General features: G+C 41.3%; 1 protein-coding gene across 1 annotated transcript; it reads left to right on the plus strand.

Annotated features, from left to right (window-relative positions):
• Window positions 1–498: 498 nt before the first annotated feature.
• On the plus strand, window positions 499–12,714 carry rtbdn (retbindin). Its single transcript, XM_041996585.1, has 6 exons — window positions 499–896; window positions 2,366–2,527; window positions 2,632–2,731; window positions 4,485–4,613; window positions 5,772–5,868; window positions 11,659–12,714. Exons 2-6 carry the CDS (start codon window positions 2,368–2,370, stop codon window positions 12,004–12,006), a joined length of 834 nt encoding a protein of 277 aa, XP_041852519.1. The 5' UTR covers window positions 499–896; window positions 2,366–2,367; the 3' UTR covers window positions 12,007–12,714.
• Window positions 12,715–27,014: the final 14,300 nt, after the last annotated feature.

Raw genomic sequence — 27,014 nt, forward strand, 5'->3', positions numbered from 1 at the left:
AGAATCAGTGACATGCTTTGCAATCTTGACCCACTTGCATCCAGTAACACCGGTGCTGTAAGAAGCACATTGAGAAAAAGAAGCTTAGCCAAGCCCTGCCTTCAGAAGAGGAAGGGTCTTTGCAGCAAGCTGCAACTTCCAAGTGAGTTCATGGCATTTTGTTCTGCAGAGATTTGTGTTCTCTGCCCTCAGCATATCATACAGTATTAAATCTCAGCAATACCCTGCTCTGACCCTGTCATCTGAAAAACCCTGACCTCAGTGTGTGTGTGTGTGTGTGTGTGTGTGTGCGCGAGTGGATGGATAGAGCTGGGGGAGGACAGGTGTGACTCAGCACCACCTGTTTTTCTTTTAGCCTCTGAAAATGAAGGGCAAAGCCTCAAAATGTTTAGGTTGTTTCAACTTTAAATCATTTTGACAAATCTGATTTCAGTGTTTTCATCCACAGCATTACTTAGAAGGTGGAAGGAAAGCTGTCAACAAGGAGGATTTGGTAAACATCCTATTGGGAGATTAACAAGAAGGGAGCCCAGTCTCTTCTGCTGGATTGTGTATGTGCGTGCAAGAGAGAGAGAGAGAAAGAGAGAGGGAGGGAGGAGAGAGAGATAGAGAGAGATAGAAAGGGCTTCCCAGCGTGTGGCAGATGGAGGGGGTGAGGTGCCTGGTGGAAGAGACTGAAATGTCCTTCATGTAAACCGGTGACAAAGTGGCGAGCAGTGGCCCCTGGGGCAGCAGAGATCACAGCCAGAGCAGACAGACGCAGAGACAGCGACAGAGCGCGAGGAGGACACCGGAGCACGGAGCACCACGCGCAGCCGCTACATCCACAGCAAAGCGACGGTAAAACAGCAAGAGGAAACTATCCGGGACAGAGCAGCATCTTTTCCCACTGACAGGTACAAAGCAGCCGCCATGTGAACCTGATTTAACGCTTTCTTTAAAAATAATCTTATACTTAGAAACATTCAAGTGAAAACTACATGTTCAGTGGAATAATTTTTTAAAAAAAGAAGAAAATGTTGATACCTATAGCTATTGTGGAGGTCTTAAGGTCAGTAAAATGAAAACACACCCTTCCCACGCAACTACGCTTATACACGTTTGCAGTAAGTTGGAGATTTTAAAAATCGTCTTAACTTTAAAATCTCCTGTTTAATCTTTATTAAAATCTCTGTTTTACTATTTTATCTCAGATCACACATTTCCGTGGATATTTTTGAATTATTCTGTTGTCCTTTATGCACCAAATTGCGTGATTTACTGTAAACTCATAATTTTATTAGAGGAAGACTGCGGTACAAATTCCTTGTGTTTAAGAGATCTTATCATAACCTCTTTTTAATTATAATCTTACTACATTTTCTGACTTCAATGAGCAGCGGCTCTGATTAAAATTAGGGCCACACAGGACCCGTTGGGGGCTACCAGCCATGGTCAACAGATTTGTTTAAGTCGCGCTATGTAGGTTAGGACACACATCAACCAGTCAGATTAAACGACTACGCATGTCGTGCATCTCAGCATGGTGCCTCAGTCCGGGCTAATTAGGCTCACCCTGACTAGTAGGTCAACACACACACAGCCCAACAGCCTGCATTGTATTTCTGGAGGCATGAAAGCAGCTTTATTGCTTTTAGGTTTGAGCTTTTTCCATTTAAGTTTTTATAAATTATGATGTCATGTATTAATTTGTAGCCTGCTCTGTAAAAAAGAGAGAGAATAGTTGATCCAACTTTAATGACTTGCTTCCATTAGTACCAAGTGACTGAATTAAGTTCAGTTATTAAGTTAATTCATCACAACAGCTTTAAGTCAATTATTTTTAATTTCAAATAAAGAAACTGGAATTACTCTGGCTTAGTATCATGGAAAGTCAAACAAATAAAATACTTGACAAATCTAAAAGCCACTTAATACTTAATAATATAGCATGTAAAGGAAGTATTTTAATTGTGTCATGTTATTTTGTCACTAAAAGTACATTACTGCGGTGTGAAGTGTTGCAACCTAAGAACACATGTTCATATGTACTGTCTTCCACACTTACGGTACCAACTTTAACATTCAAACAGAACAAAACATCCCAACAACTGTGTCAAAATGTAAATATAACACAGGAAGTAAAGCACATAACTCAGATTTATAGGGTAACAATCCCATATGCCCATTCCTTTTAAAATGGCCATTCCCATGAGTCAAAGGTAAGTTGTTATTACTAACCAAAATAATCAAGTTGGAATCATGTAAAAGGTGCTTTAGATGAAACAGACCCCAAATACACTTGTTAAATAGTAGTTATCCTACGTGACTAACAGGTAGCTGTCTATTGTGCTGAACTCCTATCCAAATCTGTTTCTTTCTGTAGAGATGGCTGTCATGTCTCCACCTCTACTACCTATTTGCATTTACCTGGCGGCTGTGCTGATTGGAGGAACCCACTCGGAGGGGGTCTGTCTTCAAGATGGCAAGCACAAGGCCACACCCAGCCCAGAGCCGCACCTGACTGAGTGTGGGCTGTACGCTGACAGTAAGTGTTTGCTTTAAATGATCATTTCCAGTACTGTTGACAACATGAAACTAAATCTGATGACGGGCAGAAACTGAAATGTTTTCTCATCCTTGCTGCTGCAGATAGCTGCTGCACCGAAGAAGACATTCAGGACATTGCCCATGTTCCCTCTGTCAGCAATAAGAATGAACCCTGGGACAAGTGTGGACCTTTGAGCACTGAGTGAGTCTCACCCATCCTTTATGTACTCTTACATTCCCTTAAATTGACTACAGTTCAGTTCAGTTAAATTCAGCTTTATTTGTATAGTGCCAATTCTCAACAAAGTCAGCTCAAGGCATTTTTACAGATACAGTCCAATTCAGTCCAATTCATTGTAGTTCAATTGAAACAAATCCATTACATGATCCACATTAGTCAATTTTATATCTGTGTTCATAAAAGCCAGTTCATTAAAAAAATTTGTCTAGCTAATCTCATTCAATCCCCCATCCTGAGCATGCACAAGATGGCGGGCAACTGATTTTAACAGAATCAGACTCATGTCCCTCTCCTTCTTTTGGTTGTAGATGGAGAGGACAGGAAAGCTCTTTAACTCTAAACCAGGCAAACTTGCTGAGAAAGAAAAAGAAAGGGACTAATAAAAGACAACAATAATGTTTTCTATTTATATAGAGAGAATAAAGAGCAAAGAGAGACAAGTGGAAGGAAGTGCTTAATTCACCATGTAATGTCCTTCAGCAGTCAGCACTAAAGTTTTATCAACAAGGAAAGTTTTAAGTCTCATTTGGGTGTTTGAATTGGTAGCTGGTTTAATAAAAGAGGGGCGTGTTGAATGAAAGTTTTTGAATGACTTTACTAACCACAAATAAACCTGCAGTCTGGGAGTTAAGTGCTCTGTTGGAAAAATATGGAACAATTTGATTTTAAGTAACAATAGAGCTTAACCATTAAGAGCTTTAAATGTGAAAAGAATTTAAATGTGAAAAGAATTTTAAAATCTACTCTATATTTAACAGATAGCCGATAAAAAGAAGTTAAACCTGTTTAAATAGTGTTCTTCATTTTAACGGTAAATCCAGTCTACTGGATGATACACAGCCTGTTATCATTGTTCTTTGGCTTATTTTTTGTTATGAATTCATCATTTTTTCACTCTTCTCACTCTCACCAGTAATCTGAGTCAAATCAGTCTATTACTTCCCAGAAAAGAATATTTAAAGACAAATTTTCCACAATACCAAGTGCCATGCTTTAGATCTAATAAGGGTGCATTATGTCGCTGGTGGAGACCAAAAATAGGGTTCAAAGAGGATATTTCTAAGAGGTGATATTCCATTTAATCTTAAAAATCTGAATTTCTGATTTGCCAGAAGGAAAAATCAACTAGAAGGCTACCACAAGCAGGATTTCCTTTACTCTAAAAGTTAGCAGAATCTCAGCCTTGACTTGAAGATCCAATATGGCTGCTCTGCAAGTAGAAAATAATGATAGCTGCAGTAATTAACAGTTTATTTGTCGTTCTGTCAGTTTGTGTTTTATTAAATCAGTCCCAGACATGTTACTGTCCACCCTCTATCAGCAAACACATTCTTATTGTTTTTCTGTGTGCAAAATAGTACCTAATGCTTTGTCATCAGCTTGTTTTGCTAATGATAGCTAGCCATGTCTATTGGCACAACTATGCACAAATCCAACTGGTTTTCCACCTTCCAACTGAAATGCTTGAACTCAGATGTGACATCATTCCCACCTCCCATTAATACATTAAAAATCCTAAAAACTCACAAAGACCAACTGCAAACTTGGCAGTAAAGTAAAATTAGCATTCAGCTACTATTTCTCCTGAACTTTACTTAGGTATTATTACCTGCTGGCCTTGGCCAGCTATGCTGAGTAAGGATCAGTAAGAGTTCGAACACAAGCTCAGCTGTATTGTACTACATGTTGATTCAGGCTGATTCTGTCTCCTCAGGTGTGAGGGTTTTCTGAAGCGTGTGTCATGTTTTTACCGATGCTCCCCTGATGCATCCCGCTGGCCTCATCCTCATCGCCGCTCCTATATCCAAGCCGTGCCACTCTGCCACAGCTTCTGCCGTGATTGGTGAGGCTCCCACCCACACTGCCAAGTAAACCTAAATCAAAATCAGTATGTCTCCCTTATCACAAATAAGAGGGCCAAAGCAAGATTCTTATCTTGTGTAACAACAACATTCAGTGCCAAGACAAAGTGCCCAGTAAACAGCATCAAACTGTATGATGCAGATAAGACCATCCACAGCTGGAAATGAAAGAGAAAGTCAACACATGCTGGGGATTTCTACTTGTTTAGATAAATCCTTTTTCTGAGTGGTCTTGACAAAAAGGAAAAATAGCTAGTGAGCTCTCATTAGTTAAACATATGTTTGTATATATACAATGTATACGTAGAACATTATCTGAAAGATTAATTTGATATATGGAAAAATATGCTAATTCTCAGTAGCATGTTAGACTAGCTTAGCACAGACTCTGTTTAAACAGAAGAAAATCCAACAACTAAAACCTGTAACACTTAAGCATGCAAAATCTAAAATCTAAAAACGGCCCCTTATAGCTTTATTATAAAGTAATAATAACAAGAATTCTCCACATAACCTAATAAAATCACATCAGCCTTGCCAAACAGGAAAGTTTGAAGTGCTGAAGCCTATTAAAGATTTTGAAGTAGTTTAATTTGCATAAATTCTCTGCATGTGAATTATAGTCATGACAAATTGAGTAATTTAGTAATTTCAGACGTGTCTACAAATCAGATATATTTCATAGTATGAATAATAAAATACTTATACAACTACAATAATTGTCATACATAGGGCAGCTTAAAGTTATACATCATTGTTTCTGAAGTGGGGTTTGGTTCTGACAGGTTAGTCGAGCTAGCAGCAGATCAAAATGATGACAGGAGAAAAGCAGATGTTCACCATCTAAAATGATTCAAACGTCAAATGTTTTGAAAGAAAGTATTGTGGATTTTACCTTAGATGATTAATTTCCAATGCTCAGTATTTTCTCAACCAAGAATGTCAGTGATGCAGAAGTACTGAGTAGCCTATCCTGTCTCTTCATATGGGCCTTTGCTAATCATTTGCTGGTTGTAAAGATAGGATAGTGGCAACCTTTCCTTCTTCTAATCAAACTCTAAAAAGTTAGAAGACCCAAATTACCCCTAATTTTGATGTTTTACCATTTCCAATTTTTTAAGTTAATATGTTTTTTTCAGGTTTGATGCTTGCAGAATGGACATGACATGTGCTCGTAACTGGGCCAGAGACCCAAGAGGACAGAACTGCACTGGAACCTGCGTTCAGTATCAGCAGGTATGCTGTAGCTTCATACATCTGTTGTTTATTAGTATTTGTTGTTTCTATTTTCTGTATGTCCCCACAGAAATCAGATACTTTAAGTGTCTGAAGCAGAAACAGAGAGCATACCTTGCTAACATTAAAAACTGGTGGTAGCTTTCAGTGTCTGTTTAGGATTTTTTTAAAACTTTGTAACTGCTGTATTCTTATACTGCTTTAGTACTTGGATCTACAAAGATATCTAATGCTAATAAACATATTTTAGCATGGTAACAGGTTTAGCTGACAGTGAATGCATTACACCTGTTAAATATTAATATCTTAGCACGATCACCTTTGCAACAATGCTAACGAGGTCATTTTTACCCTGTTTTCCAACATGCTAAATTTCCGCAAGTTAGCTAATTAAATCAAAACTAATCACCAGCTGACTAAGAGCTAAAACTTATAGACTTTTAGCTATTGTTCATTGGGTAGCACTTTACTAGCTTTTTTTAAAATTAGCTTAGCAAGTTGTAAGCAGAGTAAACTCACATCCTCACAGTTTCTCTTAGGTCCAACAAGCCAATTTTTTCATGCTAACAAACTAATCTGATAATGAACATTATACTCGTCACAGTTGTTAGATATTAGCATGTTAGTATTACCAATTTGTGACTATACCTAGCCTATGTGATAATAAAGCATGTTTTCCAACATGCTAAATATTAGCACATTAGCTAACTAATCACTATCATAGTTAAAACTTTAAAGTTTTTTAGTTATGATTTAGTTGGTGGAGCGTTACTAGCTCTTGCTTATTTGTAAGATGTTAGCAGATTACTTTCACAGCTAAGCTACCATTTTCTGGCCAGCAGAGGACAAGTCAGTGATTCAAGTCCTCCTTGCGAGTGACCTTACCTGTGATCTGAGTTACATGCTGCAGGTAGAGGGTCTGAAACTGTGTGGTAGTGAGGCTGGTGGGTGTTGAAGGGTTAACAGCGCAGGGCGGCACTGTGGACTGGAGCGTGAAAGAGTTTGGCCGAGGTTCATTGGGCAGAGGCCAGCTGGGTGATTTAAAAAGAAGCAGAGTGACAGAAGAGGCTGGTGTGCAGCTGAGGCCGGCAGCAAACTAACTCTCATGCATCACACCCCATGACAGCCAATCTGATAGGAGACGGTACCTTGCTCTTGTTCTCCATGTTTTCTCTACCTCTCTTTATCTCTGCTACACTTTTGTCTCTTTCTCTCTTTTTTACACATCCCCAGTTCAATTTTTTTGAGACTGCTGGATATTAGATGATGAACAGAATTCTTTAGAAAGTTGAAAGACAAATATCTGTGTGTGTCTCAAGGTCTACATGGGTGTTATTGTGTTGGCCCATTTTCATGTAGGGCACCACTAATGCTGTAATAGACCCTTAAATCAATGAATTAATGGCTCCTGAATACAATTAGAAGAAAGTGAAAGTAGTCAGCACATTCAACAAACCACCTCTTTTAGAGAGGGTGCAAACAAGTGTCCGTCTCTGCCGTGTTTTGGTGATCACAGCAGTAATGCTGTTAATTTTCTCTCCAGCCAGCAGAAAGGGGGGATTTCACAGAGGACTTACTAAAGCACTTGAGTTCACCTCAGATGTGCTGCATAGGAAAACAAAACTGTCATAACTCTGGCTGGCATCACTTTAAAACTTCTCACAACTTCATGTAACATGATGGGAGTATGTGTGTAAGATGCTGACTGCAGTAGACGACAACATGCATAACACCATTCAATAGATTTAAAGACACACTTAGCCATTCATCCTCTGCATGCAACCATCCCTATGGACACTATCCAAAGTCTGATTTATCTCGGCATTAGATTATCTCTCTGCCTCTGATTTTATGGGAAGGAGTTTGCATCTGCAAACAGTATCTAATCTGCATCTAATGAATACTGAGGAGGACGTAGGTTTACAGTTTGTAGCTACATATCCAGCATTTACCAGAGAGTAAAGAAAACATTTGGATTGATGATTTCAGAAACTACTCAACACAATTCCTTCTACTGCAAAACAAAAAGAAATTACTGTTATTCAGCTATTTAGGTTTAGGTTTCCTGATAACAAAAAGAAAAAAAGTTATTTTTCTTATTTGTTTTAATTGACAGATTAAATATAATTCATATATATTTTGAGAAAGAAGCTATAAAGCACACATTGTATTTTCTGGTTTAATCTCATATATTGTTTCCCAGCTGATAGTGTTATATACAGTGTATGAATTAATCAACTCGTTTCATTACATATCAGTTTGAATAATAGTAATTATGATAATAAATTTTATTTCTGGGTGCCTTTCATGACACTCAAGGTGCAATCAATTCAATTAACATACATTAAAACAGGACAGAATCAGTCCACTTTAATCCCAGTCATAGTAATCTAATAAAATGCAGCTTAGTTTAATATATTATAATAATACTCATAATATGCCAATTCCTAAAAAGCTGCCTAAGCTAATAAATATATAGAAATATATACAGTATTACCTCTGAGTACATCTATTTGTCTACTTTCTTATACTATTTAAAATATTGATATAATTGTAACCTGATAAATGTAACCTGTGGGCTGTGATGCTATACTATAAACTGCATGTTTAATTTTAAAATATTATTAACATCTGTTGATAGATATTGAAGATGCAAAATCGGTAGAGTCTTGGAGCAATATTTGTTAAATGAGTTAAAAACCACCTAAATATTTAGTTTAATAAACTCAACTGCAGGTTTAAAGAGCTTGTGTTGTTTGTAGTCACTCTAAAAAGGAATTATTGTGGTTTTCCAACAGTCTCATGAAAGATTATAAAATATCTACTTTTTTTGTAATATCAGTTTGGTCCTTGGGTAAGACCCTTAATTATACTGCCTACCCAGATGTAAGTCACTTTGGAGAAAAGTGTCTGCTAAATGACTGTAATGTAATTTATCTTTTTCATTTGTATTAATGTGGCAGTCTTTACAGACTATTATGTATTTTATTGGTGGGACACCAGCCACTCCCAACCCAAAAGCCATTTTTATATTTATATTTATATTATATTTCTATATTAATCATCCTTTTTCTTTATCTCACCTCCTCTTGTCGGTGTTGACATTCTCCCCTATACCTCCTTTCAGTGGAAGCAATTAAAAAGATGACTTTCTGCCTGAGTACCAGAGGAGCAACTTTTCACAAGAAATGGGAGAAACTGTATGTCTGTATTAAAGGAGCAGGGGAGGCTACTAATTGAACAGGCAATTAAAGGCACTGGACAGGATATATCTTACTATCAAGTTAAAAAAGTTGGCAACAAGTCAGTAACATGCCTGGGTATACCAGCAGCATTTCAGAGGGCTTCTCAGATTTTTGGAATTAGGTTTGTACAATACCTAAAAAAAAAGGTTTAGTTCTCTTCTGTGATACAGTTAAAATCACCCCTCTCGCCACCCTTAGTGGGGACAAAAGCTCATGTAGGTTTGAGGCTGATGGTGTTAAAACATTACTGATTCATGTCTTGTCTTGCATAAATCTGTACTTTATGGATATCTACTTTTCTACTTCACTCCACCTGCTAATGGTTAGAATTTGGAGTAGCACGTATGGTTATGCTTACAATTAGTGTTCATGGTTAGGTTGAGGAAACTTGTCACAGTTAAAGGCACATTGGTTGCAACAACCGCCTACCAAAAAGTTTTTTTGTTTGTTTTGTTTTGATTTGTTTTTTGTAACAACTACAAATTGGACATAAGGGCAGGCATTCTTATTTATTTATTTTTTTGCTGATACTAGACTAGTTGCAACATACTGTAATATTTTCAGATTTTTATATTCATGCCCTCAGATTTCCATCATGTCACATGAAAAATGCTGAACAGAACATGACTGCCTCACAATATGTTACTATTTAACAAACAACAGCCATTACTTTTCTATACGACTGTTTTATATTACAGTTTCTGGTTAGACTGGGCTGTCATTTCTCTGCTCAGTTTTCTTCTCTCCGCTGCAGTGTAACAGGTTTTAGAGAGGCAGAATTAAGTAAGATAAGGAAGCGAAGGACATCACAGAGCCGCAGGAAACATCTCTATCTCCCTTATTCGATCACAGCATGTCATCTAAAGCCACTTGTGCTTGCAGTGAATTAACTCTGGCAGCAAACCATGTCTGCCTGAGGAAGGACAGAAATATTTGTGTGTATACCCCTGTGTGTATTCTTGGACCAATGTGATGAGTCTGAGTGTCAAACAGAGAGCATATATAGTTGAGAGAAATTACTGTCATCCTCTTTGTCCTTAGCTTCCACATATTACAGCTTCCTCTTTTCATCCTGCGTGACTCCATCATAATCTCACAACGTACAGAGGCTGAAAGGAGGCATACTTTGGAGTGGGTTTGTTCTGCAGAGAAACAGGGGAAATCAGAGAGATTCGGTGATTACAGGAATATACATGGGATAAAGAATTAAAGGGGAGATTTAAAAAAAGGAAGTTTGATTTGCTTTCTTAACTATTTTGAATTGTGGAGTTTAATAGCTTAAACTGCAATTTGCTTTTTAATTGGACATGTATTATCCTTTTAAATCCGCACACATGTCCAATTAAAGGGAATTTCTAATGCCGCATAAACCATAAAGTTTTTTTTCAAAACAACTTTACACACACTAAGCACTGTAATGAATAGGGTGATAGAAGGCAGCAGAAAAGGTGCTGGGAGTGTCCGATCTGGTTAGTTTACATCTATTTCTCCTCTCTGGAGCATATCAGAGATGTAGTAGGACGCCTTGCTGATACTAACTTGAGCTTTTCATGGTCGTGCCTTTTGATTTATATTCAAGGTTGGTGTAGATGAGGTGAGAGGAGCAGCAGAGGCAGACAAAGGCAACTGGCAGGATCAGCTGTCAGGCGCCGGCAGGCCCCTTTAACACCTGGGAGAGTCTAATTGTTTTTCAAGGCCAGAGCCGACTTGAAAGGGCAAAATCAATTATTTCAGTTGATGTTTGTTTTGCAAAGCAAGGTGCAGGATAGTATGGTGAAACATGATGAGGAGATGGTGAAACATCAGACTACAACTTAAAGGTCCCATATTATGCAAAATTCACTTTCTAAAGGTTTTCTAACAGTCATATATGTCATCATAGGCTGTGTATGAGGCCAAAAAATGAGAATTTGTGCTTATACAAGTGAGTCTGAGATCTTTCCCTTTGTGACCTCACAAGGAGAAGTAACCACCACCCCTGGTAGTGGATACTGACATTGAGTTATATTTGTTCTCCAGTACAATTAGACAGTTCAGCTTAATTAATTAAATTGTTATAGTATAAAGGCAGGTGTACCCACGCAGGTGTTCTTATTGATGCAGCTGAACTGACCTCAAAGTTGTTTAATGGTGCCCTGAGATTTGCATGTTGCAAATAGTAATTCTTTGTTCAACCTTTATTTAATCGAGAAAGATTAAGATTTTAATCTTTCACAAGAGCACCCCAGGGACAGGCAAACAGCTCAGGTCAGCTGTAGTTACATAACCATGTACATGCAATTTGTTTACAGCACAAAGAACAAAAATGTAAGCATCAGAATCATCATAATTAAATATTTACATTTTTTGCATGCTTTTTAAATTTACAGTGTGTAATTTACACAGTAGATGCAGTTTATTTTAATAAGTGCAGACGCAGGATGGTATCATCCACATAAAAATTGACTTTTGTGACCTTTTGATGAAGATGATAAAGTCAGAAGTTGCCCCATTTTTTCTCTCCATCACATATAAATTTCTCTGTGTGTGATTTTTATATCCACAGATGTACCAGCACGGCAGGGATCTCTGCGAGAGCCTGTGGGGTGATGCCTTCATGACCGTGGAGGACGACCCGCAGGAAGTCGGAGAAACTGGAGACTTCGGAGCAGAGGGTCGCCCCTGCGGCTGCCTGACCCTCAGTCCCTCAGACAAGGATGTGATCGCCGCCCTCAGGGCCCAGCAGGACGACCCAGAAGAGCTGGATACCACCAAGACCGGCTTACCTCAGTACAGAGCTCCGTGCAAGGCTAAGCTGGCCGTGCAGCCCAAAGTTGGCAGGAAGGGAAACTCTGTGTTGCGCAAGCGCTCAGTTGAAGTTGAAGATGTGGAAGGGAGTGGGAGCGGTTTGTAGATGATGATAGATGGCAACGTATTTAGAGATAACCGTGTAGTTTCAAATAAATAAATTTATCCTAAACAGAGTTGTAGCCTTACTCCTCTTACTAAATTTACCACACAAACTTAAGATCTCATTATCACCATCCCATATCAGATATCACAGTACTGCTGTAGCAGAGAAGGATAAGTGTTCAACAATGTCAGTAAACAATGATTTGATTAAATATCCAAAAATATAAATATCAGCATTAAAGATTCTGCAGCTGAGTGATAGTAGAGCATTTAAAGGCAAAATTCTTAACTCAGAAAGGGCTCTGATTTCATGAATAAATGAATATGCCACAACTATCAACTATTGTACAAATGTCAGCTAAAAAGGTAATTTTTTTTTTTTTTTTTTTTTTTTGCTTGGAATTTCTAAGTATGATTCAAGTAAATGTATGAAACAACATGGGAATAATGTGTTTGAAGTCTTGCATGTGATAAAACCCAACGGTGTTAGCACATCTGCATGAATCCATGTCAACCTGAATTCCACCACCCTGCTACTGTTATCAACTGTCTAGCTGATTTTAATCTGTGCATTCGTCATTTAGTAAACACAGATCTTACTGTTGTGAAACTGTGCAGTCTGCTTGTTCTGAAGTAGTTGAGACGGTCACGCAGTGTAACCATATTAATGAATGTAACTTAGATTTTCAAACAGAGTCTACTGGCCTGAATATGAGGGATCTGATGTGGTAATGACAGTGGAGAGGCATGCATAACAGCTGAGGTAAAGTTAAATAGTCAGGAACTAAATCTGCCAGCCAGGGTTAAATCCACACAGCTGGTTTAATACCAGAGAAGGTTGCTCTGGTAGTTTGATCACCAATGTTCTGTGAGGGTTTCTTTTATAATTGCGTCATGTCATTGTAGAGTGAGGCACTGTTAGATGTAAACGTTTTGTAAATAAAAAAAATAAAAAAAATGAGGGAGGGGGGTGTTTTGTCTAATGTATGGTGAGCTGGTTGAAGTCTGTGCTTTTCTTGATATTCTCAATAAAGACAATATTTCTAACTGTCACCCAACATTGTTGTCATTTGTAATGCAACAAAATTATTACACGTATGTTTCAATTTGTGCATTCTGATTTTAGTGTAATTTAGTGTGTAAATAATTTATAAGCCTTTGGGAATGACCGGAATGTTATGCTGTTTGAAATCCCCAAAACGACGATTGGCCAAGAAGAAAGAAGAAAATTTCAACTCATTGATTGGCCAGGACCAAAAATAGCTCATTCACTGCAAATAAACACTGGGGCGACAAAAAGGTTACGTTCAGACTGCAGGCTGAAGTGACCCAAATCCGATTTTTATGCCCCTATGCGACCTGTATCTGATCTTTTCATAACAGTCTGAAGACACAGATTCAATTTTTTTCAAATGCGACCCAGGCCACTTGGGCTAGGTTCACACTGCAGGGCATAATGCTCAATTCTGATTTGTTTTGTGAAATACGATTTTTTGGAGTCTGTTCACATTTCCAATAAAATGCAACTTTTATGTGATCTCCTGTATGAATTTTATACACCAAAATTGTGAGCGTGCATGTGATGTCTTCATGTTTGTGGGAGTAAAGACGGATGATAACAGCAGAGTGTATGTTACAATTTTAAAGTTATTGTCCAACCGTCGCCAGCACATTTTCAATGGCGTCGTTTTTGGGAGGATATTACAAAAGAGGAGAGCTTATGCATTTTTTACCAAATTCTGTCCGGTATGAGCAGCAGGGGAGGCAGCCAGATACCTGACACGTTGCATTACAACATGTGCTACATATCTTCCTCTCTTTGGTTCACTGGATGGTCCATTTATTTCTGAACTTCAGATTTTGACACTTTGATGCCTCTTATAGTAAAGGCTAATTCAGCATCTGTCTTGCATCCTGTCTCTTCTTTGAGCTCTCTCCAGCCAATAAAAGTCAGTCTAATGTTGACCCTTGTCAACAGAAACAGAGAGCATTTTCACACCAATGCTGTTTGGTCCACTTTACGTGACCCCTGGTCCACTTTGACGGATCATACACTTCATCTGAACCAGCATAAACATGCATTCAGACTCTGATGAAGCCCAAAGAAGCATACTCCAATCCATTTAAAAACCAGGGGTCTCAGTTCACTTGCAAGTGAGCCTGGTGCAGTTTGCTGTGGATATTTAGGTTTTACTTCCCTAACTAAAAATAATGTTTTATAACTACACATTTCAACTCATCACTGTAGTCTACAGTGCTCTCCTCTTCAGAAATACAAGCTCAATGTTAATCTGGGTTATGTCCCTTTCTTTATCCGACAACTTCTTCACCAATGACCATTGTTTTCAAGGTTATGTCAGATCCTTGTTGTCTTCTGGTGAACGTTTCATTCTGCCATTTCGCTTCAAAACTATGTGCTGTCATTGCTGCCTGGCTGAAGTCTTTTACAGGGAGGGAGGGTGGAGGGCTGTGAGGAGAGAGGAGATCTAGAAATGATTCATTTCCACTTATTGCCCCTTTAACATTCAAAGAGAACAAAACATCCTAAATTAAATGTAAACACAACACAGGCAGTAACACACGTAACTCACATTTATCGGGTAGCAATCACAAAAGATTTAAATGAATTAGAAGCCTTGGCACAGCTTGAATCTATTACGTTGATATTCCACTAAAATGAGTCAAAGATTCAGATTATTTATTTAAAAGAAACTAGATTGTTTGAATAGGTCTGATTGTTGAGTTGAATGAACTTAATAAATTAACTTGGTTCTGCAATTATTTCAAATTAACTGAATCAGCAAGAGTGTTTATCAATAACAAAAATATTGGGATTCATGTTTAAAATTGAAAAAGGTTCTTTAGATAAGCTAGAGCCCAAATATTAAAATAATAAATATTAAATCCATTTCTGAATGGTCACTGAAACGTTTGCAAGGTTGCTTTATTTATTTATTTATAACAGAATCAGTCAATTATTAACATTGAAAGATGCAGCTTGGACATTAAAAACATACAGCCCTTTTCATGCTGGCTTTACTTGGTTTATGTACCGACATGAAAATCAACAATGTGTACAGCTGCAGTGTGTTAGACTTTTGTCATGTGGACTGTACCCTTTTCCTAGATGAAACAGCTCAGCAATCCATTGGAAGTCTCTTAACGAGTGAAGGAGCTACAAAAACATACATGGTTTTAAATAGCTTTCCATTGTTTGTGATAGATTCTAATATAAGAATTAGCTCATTCTTTTTTTAGAGTTATGCTTTACCTTATGAAGCCTTTCATGCCTTCTCGGTTAATTGCTCTGCAACAGGTAAGTGACGCTAATGCTGTAGGTGACGTAGTTCCGGGGGAGACGGCAGATTCAAACTAGGCGCGCCCAAACATTTCTACTTTCATTCGATTGTATTTTGTGCCAACTTAATCAAAAAATATTCTTTAAAGTAGGACTATAGTGTCTTTAAAAGGTACACTCTGGAGCACAGCGGGGAGGATTTGGCCAGCCTGACAGATTTTATAGATCGTTGTTACGACAGAATCGTCATGGGGAAACCAAACAACACCTCCACCCCCTCCACCTCATCTAAATCCAAGAGACAGCGAAATGAGGATTCACCTGGAGCTATTTCACCACCGGGGAACGACTCAACAGATGTTCTGATCTCCATAGATAAGAAACTCAGTAGTTTTGATGCGCGTTTGAGTCTGGTAGAAATTCTCCACAAAGAGTTCCAGGCGCTACGTGAATCATTAGAATTCAGCCAGAAGCAGGTGGAAAGTCTGGCTGCAGAAAATGCCGGTCTCAGAGAGACGGTAAAATCCCTCACCGAGGGCTTGACCCGTCTCTCAGATGAAAATAAGAAGATTAAGGAAACGGTGATCGATCTGCAGGCGCGGAGCATGAGAGAGAACCTGGTATTTGCAGGGATTCCAGAGCAGACGGAGGAGGACCCCGAGACCACGGTGAAAAACTTCATCAAAACCCACCTGAAGCTCCCGGAGGAAACGGTGAAAAACATCTCCTTTCACAGAGTCCATCGGCTCGGCGGGAGGAAACCCGGGTCCAGCAGACCAAGACCCATCGTAGCGAAGTTCGTCAGCTTCAAACAGAAGGAGCAGGTGAAGAACCAGGGCCGCGAACTGAAGGGGACCAACTTCGGAGTAAACGACCAATATCCGAGAGAGATTCTGGACCGACGGAGAGTCCTGTTTCCCATCAGAAGGAAATCTATGGCTAATGGCGCTCGCGCTGTCATCGCGGTGGATAAACTGTTTATTAATGGACAACTGTACCGCGACCCGGACGTCACTCCGTGGCTCTTCTGATCCCAGGTGCTGTATGTCAATCTCTCCAAATGATCACTCTTAACTCGCCATTATAGATCACTGACAGTAGAACACACTGCTCGTCTCACCACAGCCTCTACATCTAGATCGATGTATTTTTTTCTGTTTTGTTTTTATATTTCACACAAATACTTTTCTCACTTTTCACTATCTTTCACGCTTTCACTGTTAATTGTAATCCAGCTCGTAATATCAGCAGCGCACGCGGCCGGTCGAAAAACCGTCAGGACGCACAGCCGCACCATACATGATAAATATAAACACTCGCGTTTTATGTATGAGAGAACACGCATTAAGGTACATATACGGACATTTAACATACGGACAAACGCGCGCAATCAGGCTGCATGCAAACACGCGCGAACACGCAAGAGGGGCGCACAAAGACACACGCGTCAGTAACACGCATGAAGCATTAAACCGTTCACAATAACCATGTTAAAAATCGTCTGTTGGAATGTACATGGAGCCGGTTCCAGGGAGAAGAGGTTGAAGATCTTTAATAAATTACAGGAGCTGCAGGCTGACATTGTCTTACTACAAGAGACTCATTTAACAAACTCAACCATAGACCTTCTTCAAACAGCTCAGTTTCCTCATGTTTACTCAGCTTGTTACAATTCTAGGCAAAGAGGAGTAGCTACTCTTATTAATAAGAGACTAAATTTTGACATAGATAGCACAGTAGCGGATCCGGAAGGCAGATTTCTGATAACTTTATTATCTATTTGTAATATCAAATTATGTATTACCAATGTGTACGGCCCCAATGCAGATGATCCCTCCTTTTTCCACTCCCTGTTTGCTACACTCCAGAATTATTCAGATAACAGAATAGTGCTAGCTGGTGATTTTAATGTAGTCTTGACTGAACAAGATCGCTGCAGCACATCAGGTAGTCATCGAGTCTGGCAGTCGTCAGAAACTATCAAACAGTACATGAAGGATTTTGGTCTTTGCGATGCTTGGCGCTCTCACCATCCTAAACTAAGAGAATACACCTTCTTCTCTTCAGTTCACCACTCCTTCTCTAGAATAGATTATATATTAAATAGTAACTCACTAATGGGCGACATTTCAGAGACTCAGATACATCCAATCAGCATTAGCGATCACGCACCAGTTTCATTCACTCTGAGAAACAAAAATAATAAACCGATTGGTAAAAGCTGGAGATTTAACACCTCTTTATTGAAAGATCCTGAGTTCATTGATTATTTTAAAAAAGAATGGTCAATTTATATAGAAAAAAATGACATGCCTGAAACTTCAGCGTGTCTCCTTTGGGAAGCAGGAAAAGCAGTAATGCGAGGGAAAATAATTTCCTTCTCCTCACATAAGAAGAAGAAGGAAACAGCAAGAGTTTTAGAATTAGAACTCAGGATTAAATCATTGGAGGAGGCTTACCGCATTTCCCCCGAAGAGCACACAATGAATAATATAAGGAAAACTAAATTGCAGCTTAAAGAAATTATAGATAAAAAAACACAGTTTTTAGTGCAAAGACTTCGCTTGGAGAACTTTGAACACAGTAACAAATCTGGAAAGTTTTTAGCAAATCAACTAAAAACAAACAAGGAGAAAACAACAATCTCCTCTGTTAAAGATCAAGACGGAAACATCAGCCATGACCCAGACAAGATAAATGACACGTTTAGAAGCTTCTATAAAACATTATATGAATCACAGATTAATCCAACAGATGAACATATTGAACAATTTTTAAACAACATTAATCTACCAAAACTAAAAAATGAAAATAAAATAAATTTAGATGCACCTATTACTGTAGATGAACTCCACGAAGCTCTCCAACATATGCCCAACAATAAAGCCCCGGGTCCAGATGGTTACTCAGCAGAATTTTACAAGGAATTCTGGACAACGCTAGCTCCTACATTTTATAATATGTTGTTAGAAATACAGGAAAAACAAAAAATACCGCAAAATATGAACTTAGCTAATATAACACTATTGCTAAAACCAGGCAAAGACCCCACACTTCCATCCAGTTACCGTCCCATATCTTTAATAAATGTAGACCTGAAAATAATTAGTAAAGCTCTTGCCAGAAGGATAGAAAAAATAACCCCTCTTATAATACATCCGGACCAGACAGGTTTTATAAAAGGTCGACATTCATCTACTAACACACGTAGACTAATTAACCTCATTGATTACTCTACTTTACATAATCTAGAATCCACAATCATTTCTCTAGATGCAGAAAAAGCCTTCGACAGGGTAAACTGGAAGTTTCTATTTGCAACACTAGACAAATTTGGGTTTGGACCTTCTTTCATAGAGTGGATTAAAATATTATATAATAACCCAAATGCATGTGTGAAAACCAACGATCAAACTTCTCCAAGCTTCCGCTTACAGAGAGGCACCAGACAGGGCTGTCCACTCTCCCCCTCACTTTTTGCCATTTTCATAGAGCCGTTAGCAGCTGCTATTAGACAAAATATAGAAATTAAAGGAATCCAGGGCAAAAATATAGAACATAAAATAAGTCTTTATGCAGATGATGTATTACTCTTCCTTCAGAACTCACAAACACCACTCTCTCAGACAATCACGGTTATTAATAAGTTCTCATCAATATCTGATTATTCTATTAACTGGTCTAAGACTACAGCCATGTCCATCAACTGTGACCTACAAAACATCCCTAATATCAAAATACAGACAGGAAACATTAGATATTTAGGTATAAATATTTCCCCCAGATTATCAGATTTAACAAAATTAAACTATGTTCAGCTACTAAAAACAATAGAAGATGATCTCTTACGGTGGAGGCGCTTACCCATCTCAATAATGGGGAGAGTTGCCACCATTAAGATGATGATCCTACCTAAAGTTAATTATTTATTTTCAATGATACCCACTAAACCCTCCACCAGTTGGTTTAAATCTCTGGACTCTTTCATATCCAAGTTTCTTTGGAAAAACAAGCCGTCACGTATCAGTCTTAAAACCTTACAGCAGACTAAAGATAGAGGAGGACTGGACCTACCAAACTTTAATAACTACTTTATAGCTAACAGGCTGCAGTACATCTCCAAGTGGCTCAAACCCAGTTATCTGGATGAGCCGTGGCTAGATGTGGAGCAGGCTTTGTGTGAGGACTTAGTCATCTCTGACCTGCCGTTCATCAGCTCAACCATTAAACCATATAAGTGCTTTAAAAGCCTTAACATCCGTTTTCCCTTAATGGCTTGGTGGGAATTCTGTAAGATAACCAGATCTTCCCTCTTTCCATGTAGACTTACACCCATCTGGAACAACCCTGACATCCTGCAGAACAAAAAGATGATAAACTTCACTCAATGGAAGACTAAAGGAATACAACAGTTAGGACAGATAATAGAAAATGGAAACTTTGTATCTTTCAACACAATTGTCTCACAGTATGGAATCAACAGCAATAAATTCTTAGAGTACCACCAACTAAAATCAATTATATGTAAGAAGTATACCCCTGTACAGTTAGACTTGCAGCTTCCTGTCAGAATAGCAGAATTCCTGAATCATAATACTCCAAAATTATTATCAAAAATATATAGATTACTTGCAAAGCTAGAAGACAGGATATCTCTCCCGACTTCAAAATGGGAAGATGATTTATCTAATAACTTTGATCAGAAAAGATGGTCACAAATATGTTTAAACACGTTTAAAATGACTCAGAATTCAAATATACAACTAATACAATTCAAAATTCTCCATAGAACTCATTATACAGGACACAGGATGTTCAGGATGGGCCTTTCACCATCAGATATCTGCCCACACTGCTCTGAGAACACCTCTGATAGCTACATCCATGCGCTGTGGTCCTGCACACCTGTCCAAAGGTTCTGGATTAAGGTGTGTGAAGATCTCTCAAAATGGTTTAAAACTAGTTTTCCTGCAAACCCCACACTTTGCCTACTGGGCGACCTGGGTGACACCAACATAGGAATACACTCCATAAACTTGGTCCTCGCAGTCTTATGCATCGCAAAGAAAACTATTCTTGTGAACTGGAAAGATAAGAATAATTTGTCTATCCAGCAGTTTAGAAATCTCCTGTTAGATCACATCAGCATTGAGACAATGTCTGCCTCCTCCAGGAACCAGTCAGATGACTTTCATTCCCTCTGGTCCCCTGTGACTGGCTACATCACTTAATGTAGGTGGAGGATTGCGGCTTCGCTGGGATGGGGGCGGATGTGGGTGGGGGGTCCCTGGTGGCTTCAGGTCTCCGGTTGTCTCCTGGGTGGGGATCTAGGCTGCTCCGCTGCTGGGTCGGCTGGGGGTTCCGGTCTGGGCGGGCGGCATTGGGTGGGCCCCGGGGTGGGGCTGCCTCGTGGCGGTGGGGGGTGGCTGCCGGGGTGCCTGGGTCGGTGTCCGTCGGCCCCTGGCCGGGTGGCCGGTCGGGCCCGGGGTGGGCCGGGTGGGGGCCCCGGGCTCTGAGGCGTCTGGTCTCCCCCCGCTCCTGGGGGTGGGGGGTCTGCCGCTGCTGGGGGGGGCTGGGCCCGTCCGGATGTGCCGTGCCGGGGGTTGGTCCGTGCCCTGGTGCTTGGTCGCAGCCCCGGAACCTGGGTGGGGGTGTGTTTGTGTGTGGGTGTGTGTGTGTGTGTGTCTGTGGGTATGCTGGTGTGTGGGTGGGTGTAGAGGGACGTGTGTGCCGTATGTGTGTGTGGGTGTGTATGAAGGTCTGGGTGTGTGCGTGTATGTGTGTGTGTGAGTAGTGTGCGGGTGTGTGTGTGGAGGTCTATGTGGGATGTGGGTGTGTGTGAAGGTATGTATATATGAGTGTGTGCACGTGGAGGTCGAGGTGTGTGTGGAGGAGTGAAGGAGTGGGTGGAGGCGTGAGTATGTATGGAGGTGCTTGTGTGTATATGCAGGTATGTATGTGAGTGTGTGTGTAGTGGTGTATGTGTATGGAGGGGTATGAGAGTGTGTGTGTATGTGGGCACCGGTGTGTGTGTTTATAGATATGTGCGTGACGTGTGTGTGTGGAGGTATGTGCACGTATTGAGGTGTTGGTATATAGAGGTGTGTGAGAGTGTGTGTGAGTGGCTGGGGAGAAAAAAAAAAAAAAAAAAAGGGAGTGTGTGCGTTTGCAGGGGGTTAGGACGTGTCCTCTGGGGGGCGCCCTGGCTGGGTGTTGGGGGCGGGGGCCTGGGGTTCCCTTCCTTCGCCTCGCCCCCCTCCCACTCAGAAAGAGGAAAGTGGCCCCTTGGGCTGGTGGCTGGCCCCTGGGGGGGTTCGTGGCGTGCCTGGGTTGGGGTGCCTGCTCTGGGCCTGTGACGCCCTTCGGGGCCGGCGGGGGACGGGGGCGCCCTAAGCCACTGGCGGGTCGTCTTCCAGGGGGGAGGCTTACCCCCCTCTGGACCTACATCTCCTGACCCCTCCCCTCCCCACTCTTCACTACATACACAGGTAGGGCCGTGGGGGGTGTGCTTGTTGCGCTGGGCGGGGCAGGGGGGGTCATCATACTGGCCCCGTTGCTTCGCCGAGCCGCAGCATGCCTCCCAGCTTTTAATTCCACTTAGTCACTGAGCACAAATAACATTTGCAACATACAAACACGTTTTGGGGGGTGGAACATGCGAGGTCAGGTGGGTGGGACTGCTCAGGTGGCCCCACCCCCTCCTCAATGCAGTTACTGCCCCCCAATTTTAACCCTCTTTTTTTAATTGCAAACAGCACATAATATATTCCCTCACTAGTGGGGGAGGGAGGGGCGATGGGGTCTTCAAGCGCCCCTGTCTCCATGGATGGCCCGGGGGCGGGGCGGGCCGGGTGGCCTGTCGCGTTGGCCCGGGGCGTGGGCGGGCTGTCCCGGGGGGTTTGGCTGCTGGCCCTGGGGGGAAGGTGCTGTTTTGGGGGTGGGGAGTGGGGGACTGGGGCGGGGTGGGGGGGGGTGGGGGCCTGGCTCGTGTCTCCTCGCCTCCTGGCTGGGGCTGTCCCCCCGCGGCGTGGGGTGGTGGGAGGATGGTGGTGGGGGGATGGTGTTTGTTTGTGTGTGTGTGTGTATGTGTGGGGGGGGGGGATGGGTGGTGGAGGGATGGTGTGTGTGTGTGGGAGGGTGGGGTGTGTGGAGGTGGATGTGTGGTGTGTGGGAGGGGGGGTGGTGTGGGTGTGGGAGGATGAATGGTGGAGGGATGATGTATGTGGGGGAGGATGGGGTATGTGTGGGAGAATGTATGGTGCAGGGAGGGGGAGTGTGTGGGAGGATGGATGGTGGAAGAATGGTGTGTGTGCAGGAGGATGGATGGTGTATGGGAGGGAGGATGGTGTGTGTGTGGGGGAGTGGTGTATGTTTGGGAGAGTGGGTGATGGAGGGGTGGTGTGTGTGTGTGTGGGAGGATGGGGTACGTGAAGGTGGATGTTTGGTGTAGGAGAGGGAGGACGGTGTATGTGTAGGAGAATGATGTATGTGTGGGAGGATGGGTAGTGGAAGGATGGTGTGTGTGTGTGTGTGTGGGAGGTGTGAAGGTGGAGGATGGTGTATGTGTGGGAGGATGAGTGGTGGAGGGATGATGTGTGTGTGGGAGGATGGGGTAGGTGTGGGAGAGTGTATGGTGGAAGGATGGTGAGTGTGTGGGAGGATGGATGGTGGAAGGATGGTGTGTGTGTGGAAGGATGGATGGTGGAAGGATGGTGTGTGTGTGTGGGAGGACAGAGTATGTAAGGGTTGGATGGTGTATGTGTGGGAGGATGAATGGAGGAGTGGAAGGAGAGTGTGTGTGTTTGTGTGTGTTGGTCTGGGGGGGGGGGGCAGGACTGGTTCTCGGGGTGTGCGGCTGGGCGCTGGGGTGTGGGGCTGGCCTCTGGCGGTGGCCGTCTGGGCGGGCCGGGTCCCCCCGGGTGGCGTGCTGGCCCTTGGCCTGTGGGGGTGGGGGGTGTCCCTGCGCTCCTGGGCCCGGGCCCTCTGCCCCGTCTGTCCCGGGCGGCCGGTGCCCGGGGGGGTCGGGGACTGCTGGCCTCGGCCTGCCGGGGCCGGTGCCCTGTGTCCGCGGGGCGGCTCCTGCTGGGGTCTCCTGCTGCTGCCTTCCTGGGCGGGCGAGTGGTCGTCTCTGTGGACCGGTCGGGATCTGTAGCCTACGGGGGGGCTGGTGGCCTGGGTCTCGGGACCGCTGGCCTGACTCTGGCCTCTGTTCAAGTGAGGTGGCATCTGCATGATCACTCTGCATGGTCACTCCTTCCTGAACGTCTCCACACAGTCTTTGCGTCGCCATGTGGCCGAGTTCTCCAGCATATCCACACAGGTTTCTCTGCGCGTGTTCTTGAATACAGCAGTTTCACTTATATCTATTATCATATTTTTTTTTCTTTTTTTTTTTTATTTCTGTTCTTATTATTATTATTACTCTTACTCTTATTATTATTACTACTACTATTATTATTATTACTATTATTGTGATTATTATTATTGTTACTATTATCAACTAGTTGTGTAATGACCTACTGGCCAGGATGATCTTAGCTATATATGTTGCAAGTAGTATGGATTACATGGTTTTCTGTATAATGTTTTAAGTCCCCACCCGCACTCCCCACACCCTTTCTGTCCCTCTCTCTCCCCTCCCTCTTCTCTCTACTTTCTTTTCTATCTCTCTCTCTCTCTGTCCCCTCCGGTCGAGTCCAGCATTAAGAGTCTGATTTAATAAAGTTTTTCATGTCATCAAGAGGGACTTTATACATGTAGTATAAATCCCTGCTTGATAGAGTAAAATTGCCCAGCACCAGACAGCAGCCAGACAATCATTCTGTTTGCAACGATGCTGGACAAGACAAGTTAAAAAAAAAAAAAAAAAAAAAAAAAAAAAAAAAAAAAAAAAAAAAAAAAAATTGCTCTGCAACATTTTGTTCATAAAAGTTTGGAAACATAAGCAAGTCTTTCAAAGGTGGATTTTGCAAACTTGTCACCTCTTGTCTGAAATACTGCTCTGCACTCCTGTCATCGAATATCAACCCCCCTGCTGAGCAGAGCTATGCACAATGTCTCTGTTCCAAGAATCAAAAACCTCAAAGCTCTAGAAATAGACCCAGTGCACCACAGATCTTTCTTTGTATTCTCGTTACTTGCTACAACTCCGCACGTTGTACTGAAATATAACCCTGGACATTTTAGCCCCCAAAACAGTGCGTTTGAACCTTTGTCTTGTTCAAATCTCATTAAATTAATCTCAACGCTGCTCATCATCACATGGCAGATGAGGAGAGTTTGTGTCTTAAAACATGGCCTTTATATTTCATTATAAAGTGGTGTTTTAAATATGTCAGCCCCCTAATTTACTGATACATCCCGACAAGTGTGTTTACCCTCCCACACAGACAGCTGTCATTCAGCCTCACCCTTTCCTAACCACTGCTTTGGGGCAGAAATTCAAATGCACACATATTTAATGTATTTTAAGGCTGCCCAAGTCAAATTGTATTACGCAGACAACATCCAAATTGAATGTTTTACAGGTTTTTGAAGGTACTTTGAAGCAACTGAACTAACAACAAGTTTCCCAAAGGATTCCCAAAAATAACTCAACAGATTTGCATCACATTGGTGCAAATCTCTCAATAAATTTAAATAGTTTAATCTGTGGATTTGACCTGTGTGTCAGAGGTGTTTCTCAGTGGATGTTTCTCAGCAGGTGAAAGCACAAGATATGTGTCATGGTGATACTGACACATACTGCTTAGCATTTTTCTGTTGAAAGGACAGGCAATGAGACACAGTGTGTGTGTGTGTGTGTGTGTGTGTGTGTGTGTGTGTGTGTGTGTGTGTGTGTGTGTGTGTGTGTGTGTGTGTGTGTGTGTGTGTTTCTGTTGTGAACTGCTGCTTCATGATGATGTTAGCTAAGTTACACGTCCTCTGTGAAAGTCTTCATGACCAAGCAGAATGGAAAGGATCATAAAGAAGTCTTTCTGCAAACACACACACACATGCACGCACACTTTTAAGCTGATGACTTCAAGACCTCCACTGCGATAAGACAACCTGCAACATATGGTAGATAGGATGAGCTTATCTCTGTAATTTGTTTCAGCATCATTCCAGACTTTTTTCTAGGCCAACGTTTGCAACAAGTGGAAACACAGATGAGCTTATCTTTGTAATTTCTTTCTGCAAAGCCAGATTCTGACCTTCAAAAGTCAGATTTCGCTCTATTTCTCTCTCTGTTACTTGCATATACCCACACAACATGTGCAGCAGAGCTGAGTGACTGATGGTGCCTCTGTGTGTCTTTGTTAGGTTTTATTCAGCTCCTTTATCTGTGGATTACCCTCGCATCAAAGAGAATACAGTCTATGGGACAATGCATTTGATATTACGCAGTATACAATGCAATATGAAGATATGGTAAAGTATGTCAGGGACTGTATGTAAATTTGGTGGTGTGTATGAGGATTAGACATAGCGTGTCTATCTTTTCTCTCTTTCTGAAAAGAATCAGGCAGTTAAATGTAATAATAAAAGCTCTACTGACTGTTTTAAATATGAATTATGGGTAAGGTCTCTCTCAATATTAGGAGCCTCTGTAAAGAACTGGTTAAACTTTGCACAATGCTCACGTCACCATAAAGCTGAAAGTGGAGGTTATTGTTTAAACAGTAGGACAAACATTTAGTCAGTTACAATGACAATACAATACAACACATCCTAACTCGGTTCAAATGTTTATTCAAATAGCAGATTATATAAGAAAAATGTGTAACTGTGGACAGGTCAGTCCACTACCCTTGTCTTCCTCTGTCATTCCTTTGTGATGTGTGCATAATGTGGTTTTGCTTTGGCTTGTTGAAAAAAGTATGGATGCCTCTGGAAAAGATGTTATCCTGGAGGCAGCATATGTAGCTCTAAAATAAAATGACCGTCTCTGCATTAATGCTGTTGTCAAACAAATGTAAATAAACTTTAAGCCTTTCATCCATTAATATATATAACTTAGGGTGTTGAATTCATGTGAGTCTAGCTGCCAAAACTGAGCCAGATGACCACCACATGATCCACAAGGCTGTAATCTATCTCCATCTGGACCACATCTTGCCCACACAACACTTGCCAGTGCCATAACCAAGCAATAAGTGCCTAAAGTAGCCCGGATTAGGCCCAAACATGTCTACTATAAGCTGGAACTGGACATCCTTGGCTTAGAGCAGGGCTATTCAACTTGCAGCCCACATGCTAGAACTGGCCCATCACTCTACTTGGACTGGCCCACTGCCTATCTACTCAAATAGTAAATTATTAATTTAATAGCAGTGACAGGCATTACTCTGAGTCCTTTGGTGTTGCAGGCAGGTACTGACCAGGTACTACTGAGTGAGCTATAATAATGTTTAAGTTTCTGTGCTGATGTCTAAACAGAAGTTCCCGCAAGCTTAAAAGTAAGGCTTCCTGTTTTGCTCAAATGTGATGAAATAACTAATGAAATAAATAAATACTACAATAAATAACTACATGTGGTTAGCTTGGAATAATACATCCCTGAGATCACATCAGTCCCACAGGCCTAGATTCAGTCAGGCAAGTTTACCTGCAGAGTAAATCATTGCTTAGACCAGGTGCCATTAAACTATTCAATACTTGGAATAAAACAGCCATTGTGCACTTTTGAAGAAAAAAAACTGAAAAATATTTAATAGATAAAACAGAGA

Source organism: Melanotaenia boesemani, chromosome 2 (assembly GCF_017639745.1).
Source record: "Melanotaenia boesemani isolate fMelBoe1 chromosome 2, fMelBoe1.pri, whole genome shotgun sequence".
Classification (NCBI taxonomy): Eukaryota; Metazoa; Chordata; class Actinopteri; order Atheriniformes; family Melanotaeniidae; genus Melanotaenia; species Melanotaenia boesemani.

Bases quoted from the DNA above. Each gene is read 5' to 3' on its own strand.
- rtbdn (XM_041996585.1), top strand. From the start codon at position 2,368: ATGGCTGTCATGTCTCCACCTCTACTACCTATTTGCATTTACCTGGCG. The intron at 2,732-4,484 runs GTGAGTCTCACC...CTGTCTCCTCAG, and splicing joins TGTGGACCTTTGAGCACTGA to GTGTGAGGGTTTTCTGAAGC. The intron at 4,614-5,771 runs GTGAGGCTCCCA...TGTTTTTTTCAG, and splicing joins CACAGCTTCTGCCGTGATTG to GTTTGATGCTTGCAGAATGG.